The sequence below is a fragment of the Kockiozyma suomiensis genome, assembly GCF_038497685.1.
Source record: "Kockiozyma suomiensis strain NRRL Y-17356 unplaced genomic scaffold V2V93scaffold_4, whole genome shotgun sequence".
In the NCBI taxonomy this organism is placed as follows: Eukaryota; Fungi; Ascomycota; class Lipomycetes; order Lipomycetales; family Lipomycetaceae; genus Kockiozyma; species Kockiozyma suomiensis.
In genome coordinates, this window is record NW_027117667.1 from 241,852 (window position 1) to 262,577 (window position 20,726).

Below are 20,726 nucleotides of genomic sequence, written 5' to 3' on the forward strand. Positions count from 1 at the left end.
TGAATGCATCAGTAGACAAGAGCCACACAGAGAGCACGCCAATACTCAAGATGAAAAAAAAAGATTTTATGTCTTGAAGTCAAGCGTCTATTATCTGCTTGGCAGACAGAGGGCTAGAGACGCGAGAGAGATGACCTAAGAGCGGCAAGTGAGTCTGCGTCAGGTAGAATAGAGAATAAGTAATCAGCAGCGCAGAAGGTGCGTTGTAAATATGCAGTCGGCATTCTTGGTGGAAATCCGACGGTCTACAGCAGTAGCCACAGCAACAGCAGCAACAGCAACAGCGGCGGTGTTGATTAAACAGTCATTCAAATAAGGACAGCCAATTGCAATTACTTCAATCGCAAAGTAAATGCCCCAGAGCCGAGCACACGAGAGAGAGGCAGCAGCGGGGATCAGGGTTGGGGTCAGCAATATGATAGAGTTCGCGGTTCCTGGCTGGACGCGACAGTAGTGCGATGGCCTCGGACGCTAGCCCCGAACTATCCAAGTGCTATCTCCAGCATATTTACCTAGCCACTGCTGCCGCCTATAATGATTCCGCATTAATCGCTAGATGAGAAAATTAGCCGTAGTATCACTTAAAAACATATAATATATCCTCTAATATCAAAGATCAATCCAGATCTTGTGCAGAAAGTCAGATTTCTGCCTGATATTCATCGGAGCTATATCCGGGGCTTGTGGAACTTCCGGGCCCCGTTTGCCGACGCCGATGCTGCTGCGTCAACGATTAGCTTGTCGCGTGCATTCTCGCAGATAAGTATACCGCACTGTCTCATTCATAAGAACTTGTTTAGCGAGAAGCTGTAATATTAATCACTAAACGCAATTGACTTAAATGCATCAATTGGGCCTGCCGCAGCCAGGATCAAGCGGCAGGCACAGGCGGATAGCAGGCGATGGCGGGTCTCATCGAGATCGGGATCTGGTCGCGAAGGTTTTGGGCGCGCTTTCGACATCCGCCCGAGGTGCGATACCCGCCACCGGCCCGCTGGTAGTCGACCCGGTCGCTCAATCCCTCATTCTATTCAACCAGTGCATGAATAACAACGCGCGAGATCGAGAGCAGATATCAGTAAAGTGCCGGACTGCAGCTGCATTTGCCTGTTTTATCTTATTGCAGCGCTCTGTAGCTACAAACTCACCAAATCTAGAGTAGAACTCCAAAAATGATCTTTATCCGGGTCCAACTCCTTCTCCGCAACCCGCTCTCTCCCGTCCGTCGACTCAGCGTCTCAGACGGCCGCCGACGCGCTGTCGAGCGTTTAATTTCGCAGGTATACATACCTCCACCGGGTTAGGGCCACATTTGATTGAAATCGTCGGCACGCAATTGGCAAAGCTGCGGCGAGCTCATCGTGAGTACGGGCCTCCGTCGTGCACCACTCCGGTGTACAAACAGCTACTGCAATCAAACCTTCGTCCCATTCGCGTCGAGGGCGTACTCTCCTAAAATTTATATACCCTCCCGCTCCGCTAAACGCATGTCTCTTCTTTCCAGTCCATCTCTTCCCCGTTGTCGCGCGCCCGCAAGTCTGCCCTAAACTTGCTTTTCTATTGCTGTCTGCTCTCTCTCCTTTTGCTTCTTTTCCCGTCCGCACAATGATCGCCATGGAGAGCTCCGGTCTGCCCTCTCCCAACCCGTCGGTAGACATGGGTTGCTTCCCTGCCGTCGGCGACGACAAAGCGTTTGATCGCGCCTTCGAGCGCGTCCTCAAAGAGCGTTCGCGATCCGCTAACATTTACGACGAGCGTGCAGAAACTTTTGTCAATCCGCTCCCGACCCCAAACTCGGAGGCCTGTCTTTCGAGTGATGAGTGCGATGAGCCCGTGTCGCGCGACCAGTCGCCCAAATCTGCTTCGAACTCGCAGCGTGCTGAGTTCCCGTTCCCGCAGGTTGATCTCAGTCTGTTCTACCCTGACACTGCACCTCGTCAGTCGTGGAGACCTCAGATCGAGACTTGGATTCGCCGAAACCACTCGTACAAGTTCGACCGCATCACTGCTTCCAGACCTTACAGTAATGGTTCAAGCTCATCTTTGGCAACCTCCTCTTCCGGCGCTGCTCAACGCAAGACTGCTTCCTCGTCTTCTCACAAGTCCTCGTCGCCTAAGAAGAATGCCGCTACGTCTGCATCTATCGACCACGCATACGTGGCAAAATTCGTCGACGATAAGTCTGATGTCGACTTGGGACTTATTAGCCCTTCACCTTCACCTAAACCTGCAGCTGCTACCTTGCATAGCAACCACAGCGGACGAAAGTGCATATCCTGCGGCTCGGATCAATCGCCATGCTGGCGCCCTAGCTGGTCTGTCGACGCTGGCCAGCTATGTAATTCCTGTGGTCTGAGGTATGCCGGATCCGCGTAGATCATTACTATGATCTCTTGGATGGATAATGATGCTAATCTTTTTCATTTTTTTTCATTTTTAGATATAAAAAGACCGGTGCTCGCTGTCTGTCTTCGTCTTGTGGTCGTATCCCTGCTAAAGGTGAATGGGTCACTATGCGCTCTACCCAATCTGCCGGCCGATATTCGTGCCTTTATTGCGGCGGTGGCGTCGCGGTAGGTGAGAACTCAAAGCGTTGAACTAGTTTTCTCGCTTATGATCCGCGTATGCCTCACGCTTATGTTTACGTGTTTGGGTACGTGTTTTGGTTTTGGTATTCGGTATATTGGGTGGTTTTATGCGTTTTGGTTCTGTTTTTTTGTACTGGATTTTTGGCGTTTTCTTGATGACAAACAATGCCGTAACCTAGCAATCTTGAAATATAGACTGCAGCGTTGTTAAAAAGTAATTTTTTGACTTGTCTTTTGGTCACAGGAGATCACCTTTTGTTAACTTTACTTTTCGTTTAGTACTATCAGGGATATAATTTGGTTTTCTTAAAAGTATGCGACAACAGCGTTCTGACGTATTCAAAATTGTGTTTCATATCATCAATTGCTTTACCTTCTCGCACAAGCTGCCGATCAAAAAGTTCATCTCACTTCTAGATTTGCGTTTCAATAATTTTTTTTTTGGATTTCATTCTGATTTTTATCAATGATCGGCTCTTTTTCCTCTTCGGCTTGAAGAAAAGCAACTGGATTTGATATATGCTTTGAGCTGGTGTACTTTTATTTATCCTCAACTACTCAGACTTTTTACTCTAATATTTAACTTGTCGGCATCTAATTTATTCGCTGAAGCGCTGAAGCGCACGCAAGAAGATTTATAAACACTGTCGAAAACGAACTGACTATTAATATGACATGTGTATAATTAATCAATTAATTTGGAGTCTGTTTTATTTTCTCGTTTAATACTAAGCTGCTTTGGTTTTGAGAGTTTATTTTGGTTATGGCGTCTATTGACGAAAAGTGAGTAAGTAACGAATAGCTTATGGCGAGAGATGGTTAACTTTGGTTTATTTTGTGTCCTGCGAGAGAGCGTGTGTGTGGCGTTCTGTTTTTATGTGTCTGTATTTTGTATCTTTTAGGTGTTTTAGTGTGCTGTTTTCTGCCTTTTTAATAACTAAGCGTGACATTTAGTGGTGCTCTGTAGTACTTTATTTGTAGATGCCTTTTTACTGATTCTACTTTTTTTTTTTTGGTTTTTCTGTGTGCCTTTTTAGTGAGTATACTCCGTTTTTCTGTGCTGAATGTACTGAATGTACTAGAAATATGTGAAATGCTTAGTCTTAAATAACTCTAACTATCCATCTTATCTGCATGTAAATGCTTTAGAGTGTTCAGAGAGCCAACAACTTCTATCTACTGACAGCTGAAGTTGGTGGCAGCTGACTTGAGTACTGATTGACATTATCATAGTAGGGATATGACTTTGGATAGACAGGAATTGCATTTGCCAATTATATTAATAAGAAAACGAACTTCAAATTTGATGCCCCGATTGAAATTTGTGTCCTAGTAATTTATTTTGCTCTAGTAATATATTTCTGTGCTGGCGAAGCGGAGATGAGATGGCGGGGTGCGAGCGGGACGGCGGAATCAGGTGAACGAGAAACTAGGCGGGCTAATCTCTCGTCGTGCCTCTTTGACATGCCAGGTTACTACTATTTTCTGACTAGTTCATTTGACTGTATATCTATTCAACTCATGTAGACTTTGAAGAAACGTGAGCGGCTTACAGTTTTAGTACTGGTGTGATCTGGTAGGCAAAATCATTAACGATTCCAACTCTAGTATAACGCCCAATTTGACAGCCCTAAATTAGCAAATTATAATAAAAAAAAACGACCCCGTGCTTCTGTATACTACTCTATACCAAAAGCAGAACAAAAAAGAATTTGATAAGAGAAAGCGGAAAGGCACAGGCTATTTAGCGTGGCTGCTCAATCAACGACAAAAAAACTTAAAAGCATTCTTCAACTTCTCTTACATATATGGCGCACCGTTCTGAGGCCATCGCGAAGCCTACCTGACTTTTCTTCTGATTTGCTAATTAGATATCAGCAACCGTGAGTGCGGCCGGCTTGTACTGGAAGCTGAAAATGAAAATGAGACAAGAGTCCAAAAGCTGTTGCTCGAATCAGATGTGTTGTAATTTATAGTCAAAATCATGATGTCTAGAATATAGACTAAAGAAGCGGCTGGCCCTCCCGCTCGCAATTGGGCATCAAAAGCGATTCTAACTCGCTTTGTGTAGGCCAAAGAATGCTAGGTTCAAACTAAACGCCGTTCAGAATCTGAAAAAAATCCAAATCAACAGTCGGATAAGGCACTGAAAGCGTGCTGACGCACGTCCCTTCGTATTTATTTGGATTTCACTTTTGGTTGCCCAAGTGAGATCATCTAATAGCGTAATTGTGTCAATGAGTTTTATCTCTTCTCGTATAACTTCTTATGTCGGGTTTTTTTCTACAATCTCGTCTATTGAGTCTATTTACGTTTCGCCAGCTTAATAGAAGAGACTCGTGGCTATTCACCCTTGACGAATATTCAATACGCTTACGAATTATATCGACGTCCAAATGATTTGCTTTCCGGAATTGATTTGGTGAGAGATCATGATCTTGTAGGTTTATGGCGGTATACGACGGCGAATCACTGGCAATATGTCATCACGGACTTAAAGAGTTCTGCATTTTGCGATAATTGCGGAATGACAGAATGGTGTATCACGGTAAATAAAAAAAGAGTTAGCAACATCTCTTGAGAGGCGGTCTAAATGTTGCCTGGCCATCATAAATAAGAGTAAAGTTAAACTCAGTTTGACAGTCTAATCGTGTCGAGCATGTCGAACAAGTCTCTAGAAGGGATTTACGAGTCGATGACGGAAGACAAGATGCAGGCAAAGCGGCGGCCGAGTCTGGCAGGTCTGAGATGGACCCGCTCTGAAATCACACTCGTTTCGCATTCAATTGTGGTTTAAATTGATTTGATTTGATTCTTGAGATGTGCTGTAGTCATGTGCTGGTGAAAAGCGAAAACAATTGCTATTGTTCGCTATTTATTTATTATTTATATATTATTTATCTATGTACTTATTCATTTTCTTTCACTTTGTTTCATTTTAATCGCTGAGCAGAATCAGCGAAACGTCGGTGTGTGATGTAGACCGGCAAAATCTATCTTCGGCATGACCGACGACAAAAGGGAGACAAAATACATACTACAATGAATGTATCTTCAGAGACAGAATGAGCGATGAGAAAAAGCAGTCACAGGCTTTTTTTCACGGGCATTCATCATTCATTCCCTCGAACTGTAAATAGGTTCAACCTAAAAATTTATGAAACAGAGATGAATAGCTTACGGTAGCTAACATTCCTGCTCGTACATTACGCAAAAAAGAAAAGTACTTATAGCTTTCTCTAATAAGAATTTTAAAATGAGAAAATGAGAAAATGAGAACCTAGACCAGTTGAGCGGCAAAAGGGTGGTTTTCAATCACCCAGATCTGATCGTCTGGTACGCGCCGTTTCTGTTACATGAGAGGTCTGACACCGCCGTTGATTTCTCCTGTCTGATATTCTAAATCATTATTTCGTTGCGTAAACAATTTTGTCTCTGTTGTCGCTACTTCTCTCATAAAGCAAATCACAATCCGCTCAGTGCGTTGTTTCTGATTTGATTCACAAGTTATGTAATTTGTCTCTCACGTTGCGCTTAATCGGGTCATCGCCTTGCCTCGGGACTAGCTCGCTTGCCGAAGTTGCCATTAGTAGTTGCGCTGCGGGCAGATCTTGCAGCTTTCTACTCTCTGGCGTGAGGTGTGCTTCTTAGTTCTTTCGGCAGCAAGCGTTATTCTAATAAGTTAGCTGTAAGCCATCTTATATTAGTTAGGTCGATCCTCGCAAATTGGGTCGGCACTGAACACCGAAAAAACCTGACGGACATCAGACCTCGGTATAGTATTCATCCCCACATCTTACCTTTCAAGACTATCAACTAGTATGACAATTATTGATTTAGAATTTGCATGTTCATTGATCCCAATTACAACTCGGAGTCTATCACCCGACGCTGATCCTTACTATACTCCTCCCCTCTAAACTATATACAAGATCATCTATCTGCTTCAAAAACGCCTCAATTATTCTCAGAAACTTGGAATCATGTAACTCTCTTTTCATTATTATTCCCATAAAAATATTATAAAAATTTTGGAATTCTATGCCCAGAATTCTATACAGAGATCATCCGAGAATGCACCATATGTAGTCCGCCATCGCACAGAACATTAGAACCTGTGCGGCTCTTCGTCTAAATCTTTTTCCAACCCAACCTCCTGTTAAATCTCAATTTAACGCTTACTAATTTAATACCTAATCAACTAGAAAAGAGGAGTTTCGCATTCACACTCTCACCGTGGGATGGTAACAAATATTTGCCAGATTGCAGCCCCGCCAATGCCGATAACAAGATGTCCAAAAGATCTCGAAATCCAGAGGATCTATTACGAGGTATAGTTGAGCCCGAAGCTGTAAATTCTTCTGCAGCAAAGACTCTGCGAGGTCGCAGAAAGTCTGAAAATATCTGGTGGAAAGCTCTAGGTAGGAATAAGAAGGTAGGTTGATTTGAATTTTGCAGTCAAATCGAGATTTGATTTTCTAATTTTTGACTGATAGGTGTATGTTCTACCGCTGGTATCTATTGCCGCAGTAAGTTTTTTTCTGTTTTAGATAGTGTTAGTGTTGAGGATCTAACAAGTATGATATCCGCCAGACTGTCGGGCTATTCGCAGTAGTAGCAACAACCGACTCCGCAAAATCCAGAGAAGACACAATTCGCGACGAAGTGAGTTCTTTCAAATGGTCTTCATCTAGATGCTATGTGAAAATTGATTTTCTGACGCGTTATGGAGATAGATCAGCGCACGATATAACAATGAAAATCTCACTGACGAACAAAAATCAAAACTAGCAATCTTGAGAGCTAGAGAGCTTGATTTAGATAAACCGGCAGCGGCGCCGTCTAATTTGATGAGCAAGTAGATTTTTATTGCTTTGATGATCTGTTGATGCATTTTAATAGCACTGGTGTGGATCAGTGTGTGAACAACACACACTTCTTGCTATGAGAAACGTCTGCCCAAAAAGGCACCCTAGTGAGACAGATAATTGCAAGTCAATCTGTATCTCATGATGCTGTCCAATTCTACTCCTAACCTTGCGAAAACCAAGTCCCTTTTATCTTACTATATGACAGTATTTGCCTCTTTTTATTTTACTTTTCTTTTAATTTATTCGATTGAAGATAAAGAAACTTTGATACCGATACAACCGTACAGAATGCAGGACACAAACAAACAAAAAAGCCTATATATGAAAAGAGAAAACCAGACGATAAAAAGGAAAGAGAAGAAAAAATCAAAAAGACTGGTGCCCGAGCGCTAATACAAAAACTTCATACAAACGCGCAATGAAAAGCAAATACAATAAAAAGAACAGAATACCATCATACTCAACAATAAGTGACTATGCTAAATTATTCAACAAACCCTATAAAAGCTCTTTTTTGCAATAACAATCGATTCACTCCAAAGTACTATTCTCCGCAACTCTACAATCATGAACATCTTTAAATATTGTAAGTTTGTCAACCAGAACTTCATATGTAATGAGCGTTACCGCACTGGCTGGAACTGTTCGTACCAGATTTGTGCCCATACCAGTGTAAAATACACGCCATCCTTCTTCTTTGAACAAATCTTTCGTGGTCTTGATGATGCCGTCGTAACCTGACAAATTATGCTCGTGCGGCAGACCTCGTTGGATCTGCATTCGCGTCCGCACTACTTCGTGCGGGTAGGTAACGACCGAAGCCATCATTTTAGATAAGCATGATGCAAAGATAATACCGCCGACTTTTCGCAACTCCGACGGTTTCGACTCGGCGCCCGGCACAAATATCGTCTTAAATCTCTCGTATAGCGGGAATTGGACCGCCACGTGAGCTAGGCCTAGTAATGCCGGTAATAAGCCGGCATAAAACGAAATCAGACCTTCGTTTTTGTACATTGATCTAAAGGCGTCGATCGTGCCTTTGTAATGGTATGAGGTGTTCTCGTTTTGTGTCATTAGTCGGGTTTTGACTACCCAAATTGGATTTGTGATTGTGGTTGAAGAAGCTCCCGCGCATAAGGCTGAAAATAAATGTACAAAGACAGGATGGTCTTTCAATGCTACAGAAGGAGAAAGATATCGTTAGAACCTAGTCATTAAGCAAGCAAGGAAAAGAACTTCAATCCAATCAAAAGAAGAGGTGATCAGCGTACCGGTCTGTTTTGGTAATTCTTTCTTACAACGTTCGTAAACCGTAAAATATACCATCCAAGTTGGCAAATATCCAAATGTTATCGGCACTACACCTCTATAAAATCCCTTTACGCCCTCAGTTTGCCAGATCGTTCGTATTGTCCCTGCAGCAATAATGATTAGCTTGCACAGCACTTTACATATTTTGAGAAAAATTATCGTACCTAGCAGACCATCATAATGATGTGTCGATATTATACCGTATTTTGTGAAGCCACCCTGAGCTTGTAATCTCGTCTTTACAACATCCAACGGACACACGACCAGTCCCGAAACAACTCCAGCAGTAGCACCCGACAATGCATATATCGATTGTATACTAAGACTTCCCGCTTTATCAGTCGCCCAGGAAACCGGTGATGTCGAGTGATCGCTTGTCGACCTTTTTACCGTGCTTTTGTTATTCATTTGCGAGATGAAGATTGCGGTATCTGGCGACGGCGTCGCGGTCTCAGAGTGTGAACCTCCCATGCCTGCTGTATGATTATGATGCAAACGTATAAAAGTTTATAACAATAAAAGTTGTATAACTTTTCAGCTAAAACAGGGAATCAGAACCGTCCAAATCAGTTGAAATATATAAACGCGGTAAGAAAAACCGCCTGCTCGATACAAAGACAGTAGATATCAAATTGTCCAGTTAACGCTGGCCAGCATCATTTATCCAAAACGGAGCAAAGCTTATATCAAAACTCGTCAATCGATATTAATCGAAAACCGAAAAGAATATAGACGATCGGTGTTGGCAGGGGGGGAAAGAAGAATAGTTGCTCTTCTGTGCGGCCGGGAGGATAGAACTGGGCGGATGTTGATTGTGTAAGGGTTTACTGACAGATCAAATAGATAGAAATCCCAGCAAATAGAGCTGAACCTGCCAGCCAGACTTTTTTTTCTCTCCGTTTGGAATTAAAATCGAGAAATAGATAAAGTACTGCACAGCGGGCTAAGAGACGTATATTAATCAATAGAGATATGCTTTATCGGCTCGTGGAACGGGATTACCGGCAGCCCGGAGAGCGCCCACTGTGCGCAAGAGTGTCAGTGTGGAGTCCGATATGACTAAGCGGGAACCAGAGTAAGCTAGACGCTAGCAGCTCAAAGGAAAAAGAGATTAAATAAAAAATATAAATCCTATTTTGCGTTTTGCTGCAATTGAGCGAATTCAGGTTTTGATACTCGCTAAAGCTGGAATAAATAACTAGTGATGATAAAAGAGACGAAACTCAGGTATCAGCTTTCTCCGTTAATTTTTGAACTACCAAGGATCCAGGATCCAAGTAGAAAAAAAAATCAGCTCAAGTCGTTTTTCTTATTTTTATCTGTGCTCTGAGGATCGGAAACCTGGCTGCGCTTGACTTTTCTTTTTGCTGTTCTCTCTCGACAATAATCGTGCAGATATACACTTAATTTAGACATCGACGACTATCAATTCATTCACACCTTTTCGATAAAAACCGCTTAGAACCCAATATCTACACATCTTTTATAAAGCTAACCAGACAACCAGTTCAAATACAAGATGATCAAAGAGCCATGGAGCAGAAACCAACGCCAATCTCCGCGCACGCACCCGGGTTCTTCTCCGGGAAATCATCCGGTCCACTTTTCTTTTGTAAGATATCTCTTTTAACGTCCGCCCTCCGACCGAGATTACAGCATTGAATTTTTTCCACAGTATTTGTACACCATTCAAGACAAGGAGCTTTGATAATATTATGTTTTCTTGAAAACAATTTACTTTTCTGCTTTTCTTGACAAAATTTCAGTGCATTTATACATCTCGAGCTCCTCCTATCATTTGCAATCTTATCAACCGCCATCAAATAACATTCATCATCATCTCTCGTCATTGACAGATCCGGAAGATCTCTCCATGTTTCCACCAGACTCCGTCATTTGAACCTACTATAGCCTCTACTCATTTACAATCTACGAACCGGTAACCCACTAAAACACAATTTGCGCATTGTCTTTACTCAATTGGACAAAATTGTAGAGTATTATATAATTCAACTGAAGCTAATTTAAACAACTATTGTTCTTCCTAATATCTTATATTCACATAGAAATCAAATTCGCAATCGCCAAATCCATCGGTTCACAGCAACAGAATCAGTCTTAGCTCCAAGCGACAAGACATACAAAACTAAAGAACAAATTAGAAAGCACAAACCGTATTGAACTCCAGCATTCATTCCACAAAAAAAACCAAACGAAAGAAACTTGGAGAAAAATAGCATCAATGTTCATCCTTCTTTTTTAAATTCCCTAAGCCAAACCATGCTAGAGTGACAGCTAACAACGACGTAAGCACAATCTTATCACGCGATTCCAATTCATCTGGGTTATGCGTATACTCATGAGAATCAGCCTCAGATACACTATAATTATCCAACATATCTTGAATTGGCTGTGCAACATTGTCTCCGCTGACATGGTAGATCTCAGGGCGAGACACCGCAGATTCGTCTGCGGGAGTGGCTGCCTGGGTTTCATTTCCGGATGATATGACGGGCTGTAACTTTGTTAGTCAACGGGAACTGTTTCTAAAAGTGAAATGCAGCATACAATGAATGCATAGCTAGAAGTCGTGTCGGTGTCGACAACAGCTGGCAATTGATAGAAATCGATAGTCGAATTATCGTTCTTAGCATTGGTCGCCTGGTTCGCATGAAACATGCGAGCAGCCTCTTGTGACATGGACTTCGGCATCACAATCTTTTCGGCCTTGGCCTTAATGACCTCTACTGGCGTCTTGGAAAGCACCGCGGTTGAAATTCTTTTTGACTGAGGCGTGGATAGAAGTTTAGGAGCGCGATTGCGAGTCGGCGAGGGCGACACCAAAGTGGAGAAGGAGGACGATGAGTCGTCTAATGAGAGGCGGTCGATAAGCTACATGCGCAATAATTAATTAGCTTATTTCAAGTACAGTGCGCTCGGACTGTAAATAGCACCGAAAACCGAGCCGACAGAGGATAATAGTATCAACGACCAGAGACTAACATTTCTTTTGTTTCCGCTAACTTTGAGTCCGCGTTTGCGACATTCCGATTTGAGACTTTCAACAGTTAAATTCTTATATCCAGATCCAGTCTTGTTAAATACGTGACTCGGCGTAGGGGTCGAAGCTGAGGAGTGGAGGTACTGCGCCCGCAACGACGACGGAGCAGATCGGACGCTGCGGAGGGAGCGCTGCATAATGAACAATGGTCTAGATAAGATGCAATGTCGTTGTAACAAGATACTCCAACTTTGCATAAAATAAGGAACAGCAGTAAGTAGATTGAAGGTAGAGTAAATGAGTACGATGGATTGCTTGGAGAAGGTCAGAGGAGGAAGTCAAATGTCCTGCGAAATACGACGTCGTCGGCTGTTTGTTTACATTGATCCCCATAAACTAAACTGTTAATGGAAGTTACCCTCTTTTTTTAGGTGACTAGAGCCGCAAATGCATAAGTGCAGATACTGCGAGTGCATAGAATGTGGCCAATCAAAGTCGACGAAATGCAAAGAGGGTAAAGGCTGCATTCAGTCTTCGGAACCTCAGGATTCGATTTTCTACTAGACCAGCTCTTAACCTGTGGTTCACTCTCGACAGATCAGTTACGAGAACGGATTCAGTTTTCATTTTTATTTTCATTTTTTATTTATATCTCTAATAACTTCACAACAATGACTGGAAGTTTCTTGCGGACATTTGGTCTGGCGAACTTTGTGAGCACCAAGTCACCTACCCTCACTAAGCTCATTGTCCCCTTTGCCGGATTTCTTAGCGAGGTCAACGGATACAGAAAACTCGGATTAAGGTACGAAAGTGTTTGTGATAGATGTTTGAACGTGATGGAGGGAAGAGATGATTGATCGGTGGAGATACTTTTCAAGATGCAGATGTGCTATTTCTTAAATTGCATATAATCATTCACCATCCAGCGTCAAATCTATCTTGTTTTCAAAGATCTTGAATGCCTAATTATGTTTATTATTTTAGATACGACGATCTGATTGCCGAGGAGAGCCCCGTTGTTCAAAAGGCAATTAGCAGACTCGAACCCAAGGAGTACTACGACCGCGTCTTCAGAATCCGACGCGCTCACCAGCTTTCGCTGATGCATCAGCTTCTCCCCAAGGAGGAGCGACTCAAGCCTGAAGACGATATCCGTTACCTCACTCCTTACATTCTCGAGGCCGAGGCCGAGCTCCGCGAGAGACAGTACTTCGACAGCGCGACTGTTGCTGCTCGGAAATAAATGCATTTATCGAATAATGAACGGCATGAAGCAGAAAGAAGGCAATAGTAAGATAGAGCATTAATAAAAACTATTAAACTGGGATACTGGCGTAGGAGCTGTGCCATGTACACGTACTTTTTCTAGTTTCGTGAAACTGATTTTATTTGAATTTGTTTTACAGATTACAAGGATAGTCTAAATATACGTGATATATGCGAAACATATAGATTGACAGAAGCTTACTTTTAAACATGTATTTTTCTTTTGCCATTACGATCAATTTTAGAAGGTGAGAGCCTTTTGCGCCATAAGAAGTGCGCCTTGACGAGTTTGGTTACCGCCAATGAAGCCTGATCGAAAGTATTAGCATATTCATAATATCTCATTAAACAAGCCAAAACTTACCCGCAGCATGAACAAATACTCCGCCATCGATTCCGGTAAGTTCGCTCAGAGCTTGATCTCTGATTCCCCTCCAAGGCTCAGGTAAAGCTTTTCTAGACGTAAAGCTATCAGGTGATACGGGAACAGCCTGCACACGCCAGCCCTTACCGTCACTATAAAGAGCATAGTATGTTCTTCCTGAAATTCCAAGTTCCTCTTCCAGCTTGAAAAGATGATCTTTCCAAGCCGTGTAGTCGTCAAAGACAACAATGCGACCTTCTGGGTCGTATTCAGTGGCTTTCTCGATAGATGCCTTTACTATATCACGCGCAGGCAGCCACGATTTTCCATAGTACTTCACTAGATCGACAAACACGCCGCCCATCAACTGACTAGCTTTCTCAAACTGCGAATCAAGAATTGCGTCGTTAGACTCATCGTTCCAAGCCGGATTTAGAGAGGCCACCATTCCTGGAAGCGTGATTGCTTTGGTGCTGTAAGCCGCTGGTGTATCGTCTGGATATGCGCTTTGGCCGTTATCATTACCGTCTATAGCCTCAATCATTTCGGTATAAATTTTCTCATAAAGAAGAGGAATTTGCGCGTGGTTACTGGGTATCTCCAGTTGGTGAGAAATAATATCTTTCCCGAAGTGTCTATAAAAAATATTCAATTATCATGCCTTTAATTTCTACTCTATATGGCAGGAATCATACTTGAATATTAAACCAGCCGAACTGAGCTTGGTCTTGAACGCGGGGGAGAACGTCTCCATAAATCCACGCTGGTGATGGTCGAAGTGCTTGGTACCATCATATTGTCCCTATTTCCTTCAATCAGCCCTCTAACACTGGTCAGTATCAGAATTAATTCATACCTGAACATCAACAATGATATCGCAAGATTCAAGAATATCAGGTGCTCGCGACCGAATAACAGCTAAATAAAAAAAATCAGCATTATTCAATACATTTCACATGCCGTAAATGCTGTCTCTCACTAGCTCCTTTGAACTGCGGCAACAGCTTCAACATAAATACTGCAAGCGCCTCATCTGCATGAAACGTTCCACTAAAGCCAGCCGCGTTCTTATTAGAAATCCTATAAAGAAAGCAACCAAGTTGTGTTATAGTTACCTATGAGTACCGATCTTCATAGTTATTTTTTGCCTTTTTGCGTCAGGTAACTCTTCGATCATAAATATGATTATCAATAATCCAGTGATCAATTATCTCAATATAAATCAGAGTGAGTAAGTAATTATAGTACGGGTATCAAAAGGATAATCAAAGAGGAAATTTGATTTGAAATTTTCAAATTCTCATTTATCGATTTATCGATGCGGCTTCTCTCTCTCCCAATACGTGCCCTTACCCATGGGACAGTGCAAACATCCCAGATAAATAGAAACTGCGAACAAGGATGGCTGCACGCACCTTTCTTTCAAGACATTTATCAACGACTATTTCTAGACTTTCAATGCTAAACTGGAGGCAAAAGTACTGCAATTGATTTTTGTTTATTTTGAGGATTTACTTGTTATTGAGTTGGTGTTCTAAATACTCCGAACAATTGACGCATCTTCAAAGCGCGTCTACGTTTAATTTGCGGCGTCTCTCATACCTAGCAAATAAATCTACGCTTAGTTTGTCTGTGGCATACGTTGTTGCGCGACCATAAATCTCTATACTAACCTCGTCGATTTTGGTTTTGATCCAGGAATCTGTATTCCGCGACCGATAGCTTCTGCACGACTAATAATTCCTTGCGCATCCTTCCGCACCGAACGACACTCACTAGCAGTTCCCAAGACTTTCTTCACCACAACTCCTCCACTACTCAGTCGACCTACCGTGTACGATGGTGTACCGTACCGTAAGCTATTATCGTTCTCAATTAGAAGATTTGAGAAATGGTACCGATGGAGTACGGGTTGTTTACAGATCCGAGCCTGAATTTCTCAGCGTAAAAGAATGTGTGGGTCCAAGGTCTCTAATTGGTACATATCCCGTGGTTTTCTACCTGTTAGGCTCTAGACTTTGAGCGTTGTCGAACATTGCCAACTTGTCAAAACAGAGAGCTGATATCTATTTTTTGTTGGATTTATGTAGTTTTTGACTCATCTTTCAATCCACCAACAATTGCACATCTTGCGCTCGTCAACGATACGATAGCCTTCCTCCACTCATCAGACGCGCCAAGATCGATATCAACAATCCCAGATTCCAGCGACAAGAGCAAGACGGCAAATGTGATTTTACTTCTTGCGGTTCAGAACGCGGATAAACCAGTGGCTCCTGCAGCGCTGGAGCATCGACTCGCCATGATGGAGCGCTTTAGTGGCGACATTGGAGATCCCGGCGTCTGCTCTAACGTGGCTATAGGTATCACACCGTTTGCAAAATTTATTGACAAGGCGGCTGCGATTGTGAGCTCTTTTCCGCAAATTGAAGAGCAGGTGTATATCACGGGCTATGATACGCTAGTTCGACTACTTGATGCAAAGTAAGTCAATCGTTTTAACTATTCGTGCATATTATATTTTTAGGCCGTATAACGTTTATTACAAGTGTATGAGCTAGAGGAGAGCGTTGATACTAAGCGGAGCCTTTTTGTTTTACAGTTCATTACATGAACATACGGAACGTGTGATACAAAGTGATAAAAGGTTGCCGTCTAAATCTCATACTCAGGCCTACTCACGTCAACGCAAGTAATCGAAAACGGCTAGCTTGAGGATGTTTGGCTCTGCCCTTGCTTCTGTCTTCTTTTTCCTTTTCATTTCTGGCTTGACTTGTTGCTGATATTAATTTGTTCAAAAGGTACTACGATGGCAAGACAGTTGCTGAATCATTGGCAGAGTTTATGGCACGCTGCAGGATCGTTTGCTTTATTCGAGATAGCCCGCAATGGGGTAGCGCGGCAGAGCAACGCCAGTATGTCGAGGACATTCGCAGTGGTCGGTACGCAAATAGTATTCCTCCCTCGTGGGCTGACCGCATACATATGCGCACGTTGGCATCGGGAGTGAACAGCAGTGAATATTCAAAAGGCGCCGTGCAACAACAGAGTGGAGACGGTGGTGACGGCGATGATAACGGTGAGTAACGTCTGCGAAACCCAATCCCCTCCTCCCCCCCTCCTCCTGCTGGCTAGAAAAAACAAAAGCGGCGCGGTCTTTCTCTCATGATGGCTTCAGCTCGTACAGCTTATTTGTTTTTTGCCACATTGACCACTATTTTTCAATCCTGCAATTAAACGCTAATTTATTTAACAGGCAACGACTTATTGACGCATGAGACTGTAAATCGAGAGAGGCGTAGTTTGGACTTATCAATAGTGAGCTCTACGGCTGCCCGTGCTGCTGCAAAATTAGGCAAGGTGAGTTCCTCTGATTATCATTTTCTATTGCTACTGCGCGGGTGGTTATTATGCGAAAACCACACTGGTTCGGTGGAGTTCTGCTTCAGCAGGCAGCGATGTACTAGCGACTGGCTCTTCGCGCTTGGCCGTACCGTTCACGCATCCACCCAAAGAAAGACATGCCAGAACTCTAGAAACGGCACTGCCCACAGCAGCCCTGTGCCGCTCTTCTGGCACGATCGAGACCACCACTCGCTTGGTTCCTCTCTGCTGTCGGCCCTTCCGTCGCATCAGGGAGTTTCTTAACGCTGAGGTATCTATAGACTGACAGAAGCCGTGCACAGGAGTGAGAGATGCAGTATTGCTCTATGCGAACATTTATTGCGGCGTGTTCTCTAGCTGCATGCATGTGTGCGGAAAAGGTTCCCGGATATCCCTTGCGGTTGTCCAACGGTTTTTCGTCTCGTCCTGATGCTAGTGCGCTGCTGCTGTCACGAGGAAGATGCACCGGTCATTCTGAAATTTTTTTTGTAATCGTTATTGTTTGCACTGCTTGCTCATCACAAAATAAGTCTAACTTCTGGGCTGTGCTATGCTGTGACAATAGAATGACAGTGCGTGGGAGGAGCTGCCAGTGCTGTCGCAAAGCAGATACCCCTGCTATTAAGGTTTTCTCGTTTTCCCGCGCGGATAGTTAAATCCGTTAAGTACTAACCCCGATATGTTTAGGTTGCGGGTTCAGGACTGACGCTAAATCAGATCGTCCCAAGCATTATAACAAATTATGTACGCGAAAACCATATTTACTCTTAGGTGTAAGACCAAACACGAATTGATATAAAAAACAATAAAAATTAAGATCAGTTGGGGTCAATAAAGTGGGCGCGCATAGTATTGGTATCCTTTTGTGTGCCCTCTAGGTCAAATAGACAGTTCTATTGACGTGTACTTTTTTAGTAATAGAAATTAATAATTTTTAATACAAATACTCGGATGTTTTCAGTTCGTAGGGCGCACGCAGCAGTCTTTATTTTAAGCTTCCATTCCATGCCTTCGTCAGCCGAAAGCGATTTTCGCTTCACACAAAAGCCGTTTCTCTCGCTTTCGTCTAGGCCTGCCGCTAGTACGCAAACGAGGCGCAGCACTGCCTATACTATTCACTCTTCTCTTTTCAAGTTGCCCTTCGAGAGACTAACTCAGAAATGCAAGAGATCGGCGCAGGATGCATTATCAAAATCCGTCGGACTAATGACCGTGGTTTATCTTTGTCGTGGCATCAGGAATCAAGGGCTTCATGCATTGCCAAAATTCAGTCAACGCCAGGTTTCTGACGATAGTATCTTTTTTGTGGGCATACACCTCGTGTGGAGCTTTTAGCTGCCGACGTTTATGTGCGATGCCCGGCTTTGTAGATGCGTGGTCGCAAGATTGCAATACGTAGATGTGGGCAGGGATGCAAGGCAAGCCGTGACATGACGTGACGTCCTCGCATTCCGGACACTCTTGTCGCTGTGCTCTTCCTACTACTAGCATCTATATTGCGACGTAGTGCATATATCGGAGATAGTGTTTAGGAAATTGTTAGCTATATATACAACAGCAACCCGTTAGCCGAACTTAGTCCATACCGTCGACAAATATCAGAATATAAATAATAGTAATAATACAGAAAATCGAAAAAAAGATTAATAATGCGATGTTCCATCCAGCTGCCCAGCGTACATATGTATCTAATTCAACCAATAACAAAAACGAAATAAACCCAAAAAAACACCTATTAAATATCCTATAAGACAAATTTAAAGCAGAAGACCAAAAGCAGAAGCCCAAAATCAAGAAGTGTCCGAGCAGTCAAATAATTTACGTATTGCGCGCTCCAAGTTGGACCAATCTACCGCGTCCCCTCCGCGATCTGTAGCTGTTGGTGCGGCATCGGCTGAGGATGATACGGCATATTCATCGGAGCAGCATAGTAGTAAATAGGAGGAGCAGAAGTAGTCGCCGACATTGGCAGTGGAGGCGACTGTTGCGGAATATGCTGGGTCAGCATATGTCGCTGCGGAGCTTGCGTATGTAATGGTAACGGTAGTGGAGAGGCAGACATTATCATATGAGGATGAGGAGGCTGCATCTGCATATTTGTCATCTGAGGCTGAGGCGTAGAAGGCTGCTGAACGTAGATCTGCTGCGGCATAGGCTGCTGGATATGCATCTGGGTCGGAGGATGCTGCATAGATTGGTGCATCTGCGACTGAAGCGAAGCATGAGACGCCATGGGTACGATATGACCAGGAGATTGAGTCGACGTCAAACTCTGTGCCATCTGCATATGAGGAGCATGTATCTGCTGCTGTTGTTGTTGATGTTGTTGCTGTTGCGGTAGCGGTGGTGGTGGTGGTGGCGGTGGTGGTGACGGTGCATGCGGAGATAAGTGCTGCTGATATACAGCCACTGGCGATCTTTGTTGAGACACAGGCTGCGACTGAGGCAGCTGAGTACTGCAGGCAGTCTTCATACGCGCGAGTTCCGACTCTAGCGAAGCAATATACAATACTGCTTTACGCAAGATGACCGCCTTTGAGTCTTGACTGCCGCGACATTCTGGAATACTTCCTTTTAGCTCAATGAATCCACCATTGATGTTTTCCCTACGGCGCTGCTCGGAGAGAATATGCGCAAATCTGCGACTCGAGCTTGGCTGTTTCGACGCGCCGGAGGCAGATGAGTTGGTATCAGGAAGCTCGCTGTCAGACTCAACGGATTTCTGGTACGAAGAGGACGCGAGCTGTTGCTGCTGCTGCAGTGGCGATGTCGGATCAGTGGTGTAGTTAGAGCTAGAGAACTCATTCGGCGATAACTGTGGAGAAGGCAGGGACGAAACGCCGAGGGCAGTCGACGGAGAAGAGGCCGAGGAAGGCGATGAGGCAGCAGACAAGGCCAACGCGGTCGTGTTGCATGTGGTTGGATCGCTCATGCGGCGGGAGGGGATGTCTCTATACAAGTTACAAAAGCAGTCGATTAGCAAGTCGAAGGTGGGCAGTAAAGGATATATGGAAGGATGAGAGCATACGAGCAGACGATGGATTTGAGATCCATGAGGCGGTAGGGGACTAGAGGATGCTAGGGTGTGCGAAAGGGGGTATGGCGAGCGTAAGGTAAGTGTAGGAGCAGAAGCAGGCGAGGCACGGACGGCGGACAGGAAGATCTTTATGGTCTGGGAGCAGGCGGCGAGCAGAGGAGCAGAGCCGGTACCGCGTTTGACGCTGGACGATGGCCTGCTCATCAGCTGAGGCGGGCCCTTTGGGAATGGACTCCCCGGTGGTTAAACTTTAGAATTAAGCTCTGAAACCACAGCACGTAGCATCTGCGGCAGCCGAACGCGGACTAGCGTAAGGGATGTGCCTGTATCGTACTCGGTACTGCTCGCGTACATACCAATAGTCTTAAGGAATCACGTGGATACCAACGGCTGGCTGCAAGCGGGTGCGCAGTGTGACGAGCGAGTACCCCGACAAAAAGTGTAGAGCGGAGAGCGGCCGAGTATCGCCTACGAGCGCGGCGGCCTGTTGCTGATGAGCTCTCGCGGGGTCTATATATGCACTATAGCGGCCATCATCGCGAATTGAATGCCAGCCCGGAGGAGCGACGGCACGCGAGAGCGGACTGGAAAAGAGAATGCGTGCACATTACAGATTGCGGTAGGGCGTGCAAGATATATGAGCTGCTTAAAGCTTTGGCGAAAGTACTCGCATCGTGCTCATCCTTATGTCGTTTGCATCGTAGAGTCTACGCAGCGAACGTTGCCAAAAGCCTGAATATTTAGTATCTGCCGCAGTCCTGCCCTTGCAGCCTATGCCAATTTTATCGCTTCTGCTCCTACCTCTACAGCATCACGCCGACTTGTCACCAAAAGACAAGCTAGCACAGCGCTGTGATGCCCTCGGACCGTCAAGCGAGTCATGCGCGACCGATGCTGC

General features: G+C 44.1%; 8 protein-coding genes across 8 annotated transcripts; 4 read left to right on the forward strand and 4 right to left on the reverse strand.

Annotated features, from left to right (window-relative positions):
* Nucleotides 1-1,605: 1,605 nt before the first annotated feature.
* Nucleotides 1,606-2,597, forward strand: V2V93DRAFT_378986 (uncharacterized protein; the record flags this gene model as incomplete). Its single annotated transcript, XM_066911987.1, has 2 exons — nt 1,606-2,357; nt 2,441-2,597. The coding sequence occupies 2 exons, from the start codon at nt 1,606-1,608 to the stop codon at nt 2,595-2,597; spliced, it is 909 nt and encodes a 302-aa protein (XP_066766887.1).
* Nucleotides 2,598-6,879: 4,282 nt separating this feature from the next.
* Nucleotides 6,880-7,450, forward strand: V2V93DRAFT_378987 (uncharacterized protein; the record flags this gene model as incomplete). The annotated part of the gene is made up of 4 exons (XM_066911988.1): nt 6,880-7,023; nt 7,085-7,117; nt 7,182-7,253; nt 7,325-7,450. The coding sequence occupies 4 exons, from the start codon at nt 6,880-6,882 to the stop codon at nt 7,448-7,450; spliced, it is 375 nt and encodes a 124-aa protein (XP_066766888.1).
* A 540-nt stretch (nt 7,451-7,990) lies between these two features.
* Nucleotides 7,991-9,244, reverse strand: V2V93DRAFT_357675 (mitochondrial carrier domain-containing protein; the record flags this gene model as incomplete). Its single annotated transcript, XM_066908036.1, has 3 exons — nt 7,991-8,640; nt 8,734-8,877; nt 8,938-9,244. 3 exons carry the CDS (start codon nt 9,242-9,244, stop codon nt 7,991-7,993), a joined length of 1,101 nt encoding a protein of 366 aa, XP_066766889.1.
* Nucleotides 9,245-10,742: 1,498 nt separating this feature from the next.
* On the reverse strand, nt 10,743-12,099 carry V2V93DRAFT_366294 (uncharacterized protein). Its single transcript, XM_066909289.1, has 3 exons — nt 11,777-12,099; nt 11,342-11,665; nt 10,743-11,288 (listed from the first exon to the last, which is right to left on the reverse strand). Exons 1-3 carry the CDS (start codon nt 12,029-12,031, stop codon nt 11,013-11,015), a joined length of 855 nt encoding a protein of 284 aa, XP_066766890.1. The 5' UTR covers nt 12,032-12,099; the 3' UTR covers nt 10,743-11,012.
* A 227-nt stretch (nt 12,100-12,326) lies between these two features.
* Nucleotides 12,327-13,267, forward strand: V2V93DRAFT_366295 (ubiquinol-cytochrome C reductase complex 14kD subunit-domain-containing protein). The gene is made up of 2 exons (XM_066909290.1): nt 12,327-12,579; nt 12,762-13,267. The coding sequence occupies exons 1-2, from the start codon at nt 12,446-12,448 to the stop codon at nt 13,018-13,020; spliced, it is 393 nt and encodes a 130-aa protein (XP_066766891.1). The 5' UTR covers nt 12,327-12,445; the 3' UTR covers nt 13,021-13,267.
* V2V93DRAFT_366299 (metal-dependent protein hydrolase) lies at nt 13,181-14,797 on the reverse strand. The gene is made up of 6 exons (XM_066909291.1): nt 14,523-14,797; nt 14,387-14,457; nt 14,264-14,325; nt 14,103-14,209; nt 13,408-14,042; nt 13,181-13,352 (listed from the first exon to the last, which is right to left on the reverse strand). The coding sequence occupies exons 1-6, from the start codon at nt 14,582-14,584 to the stop codon at nt 13,285-13,287; spliced, it is 1,005 nt and encodes a 334-aa protein (XP_066766892.1). The 5' UTR covers nt 14,585-14,797; the 3' UTR covers nt 13,181-13,284.
* A 20-nt stretch (nt 14,798-14,817) lies between these two features.
* Nucleotides 14,818-17,730, forward strand: V2V93DRAFT_366304 (uncharacterized protein). Its single transcript, XM_066909292.1, has 5 exons — nt 14,818-15,385; nt 15,498-15,891; nt 16,209-16,486; nt 16,664-16,767; nt 17,479-17,730. The coding sequence occupies exons 1-5, from the start codon at nt 15,247-15,249 to the stop codon at nt 17,560-17,562; spliced, it is 999 nt and encodes a 332-aa protein (XP_066766893.1). The 5' UTR covers nt 14,818-15,246; the 3' UTR covers nt 17,563-17,730.
* Nucleotides 17,731-18,353: 623 nt separating this feature from the next.
* V2V93DRAFT_170388 (uncharacterized protein) lies at nt 18,354-20,223 on the reverse strand. Its single transcript, XM_066906921.1, has 3 exons — nt 19,820-20,223; nt 19,267-19,742; nt 18,354-19,225 (listed from the first exon to the last, which is right to left on the reverse strand). The coding sequence occupies exons 1-3, from the start codon at nt 19,843-19,845 to the stop codon at nt 18,582-18,584; spliced, it is 1,146 nt and encodes a 381-aa protein (XP_066766894.1). The 5' UTR covers nt 19,846-20,223; the 3' UTR covers nt 18,354-18,581.
* Nucleotides 20,224-20,726: the final 503 nt, after the last annotated feature.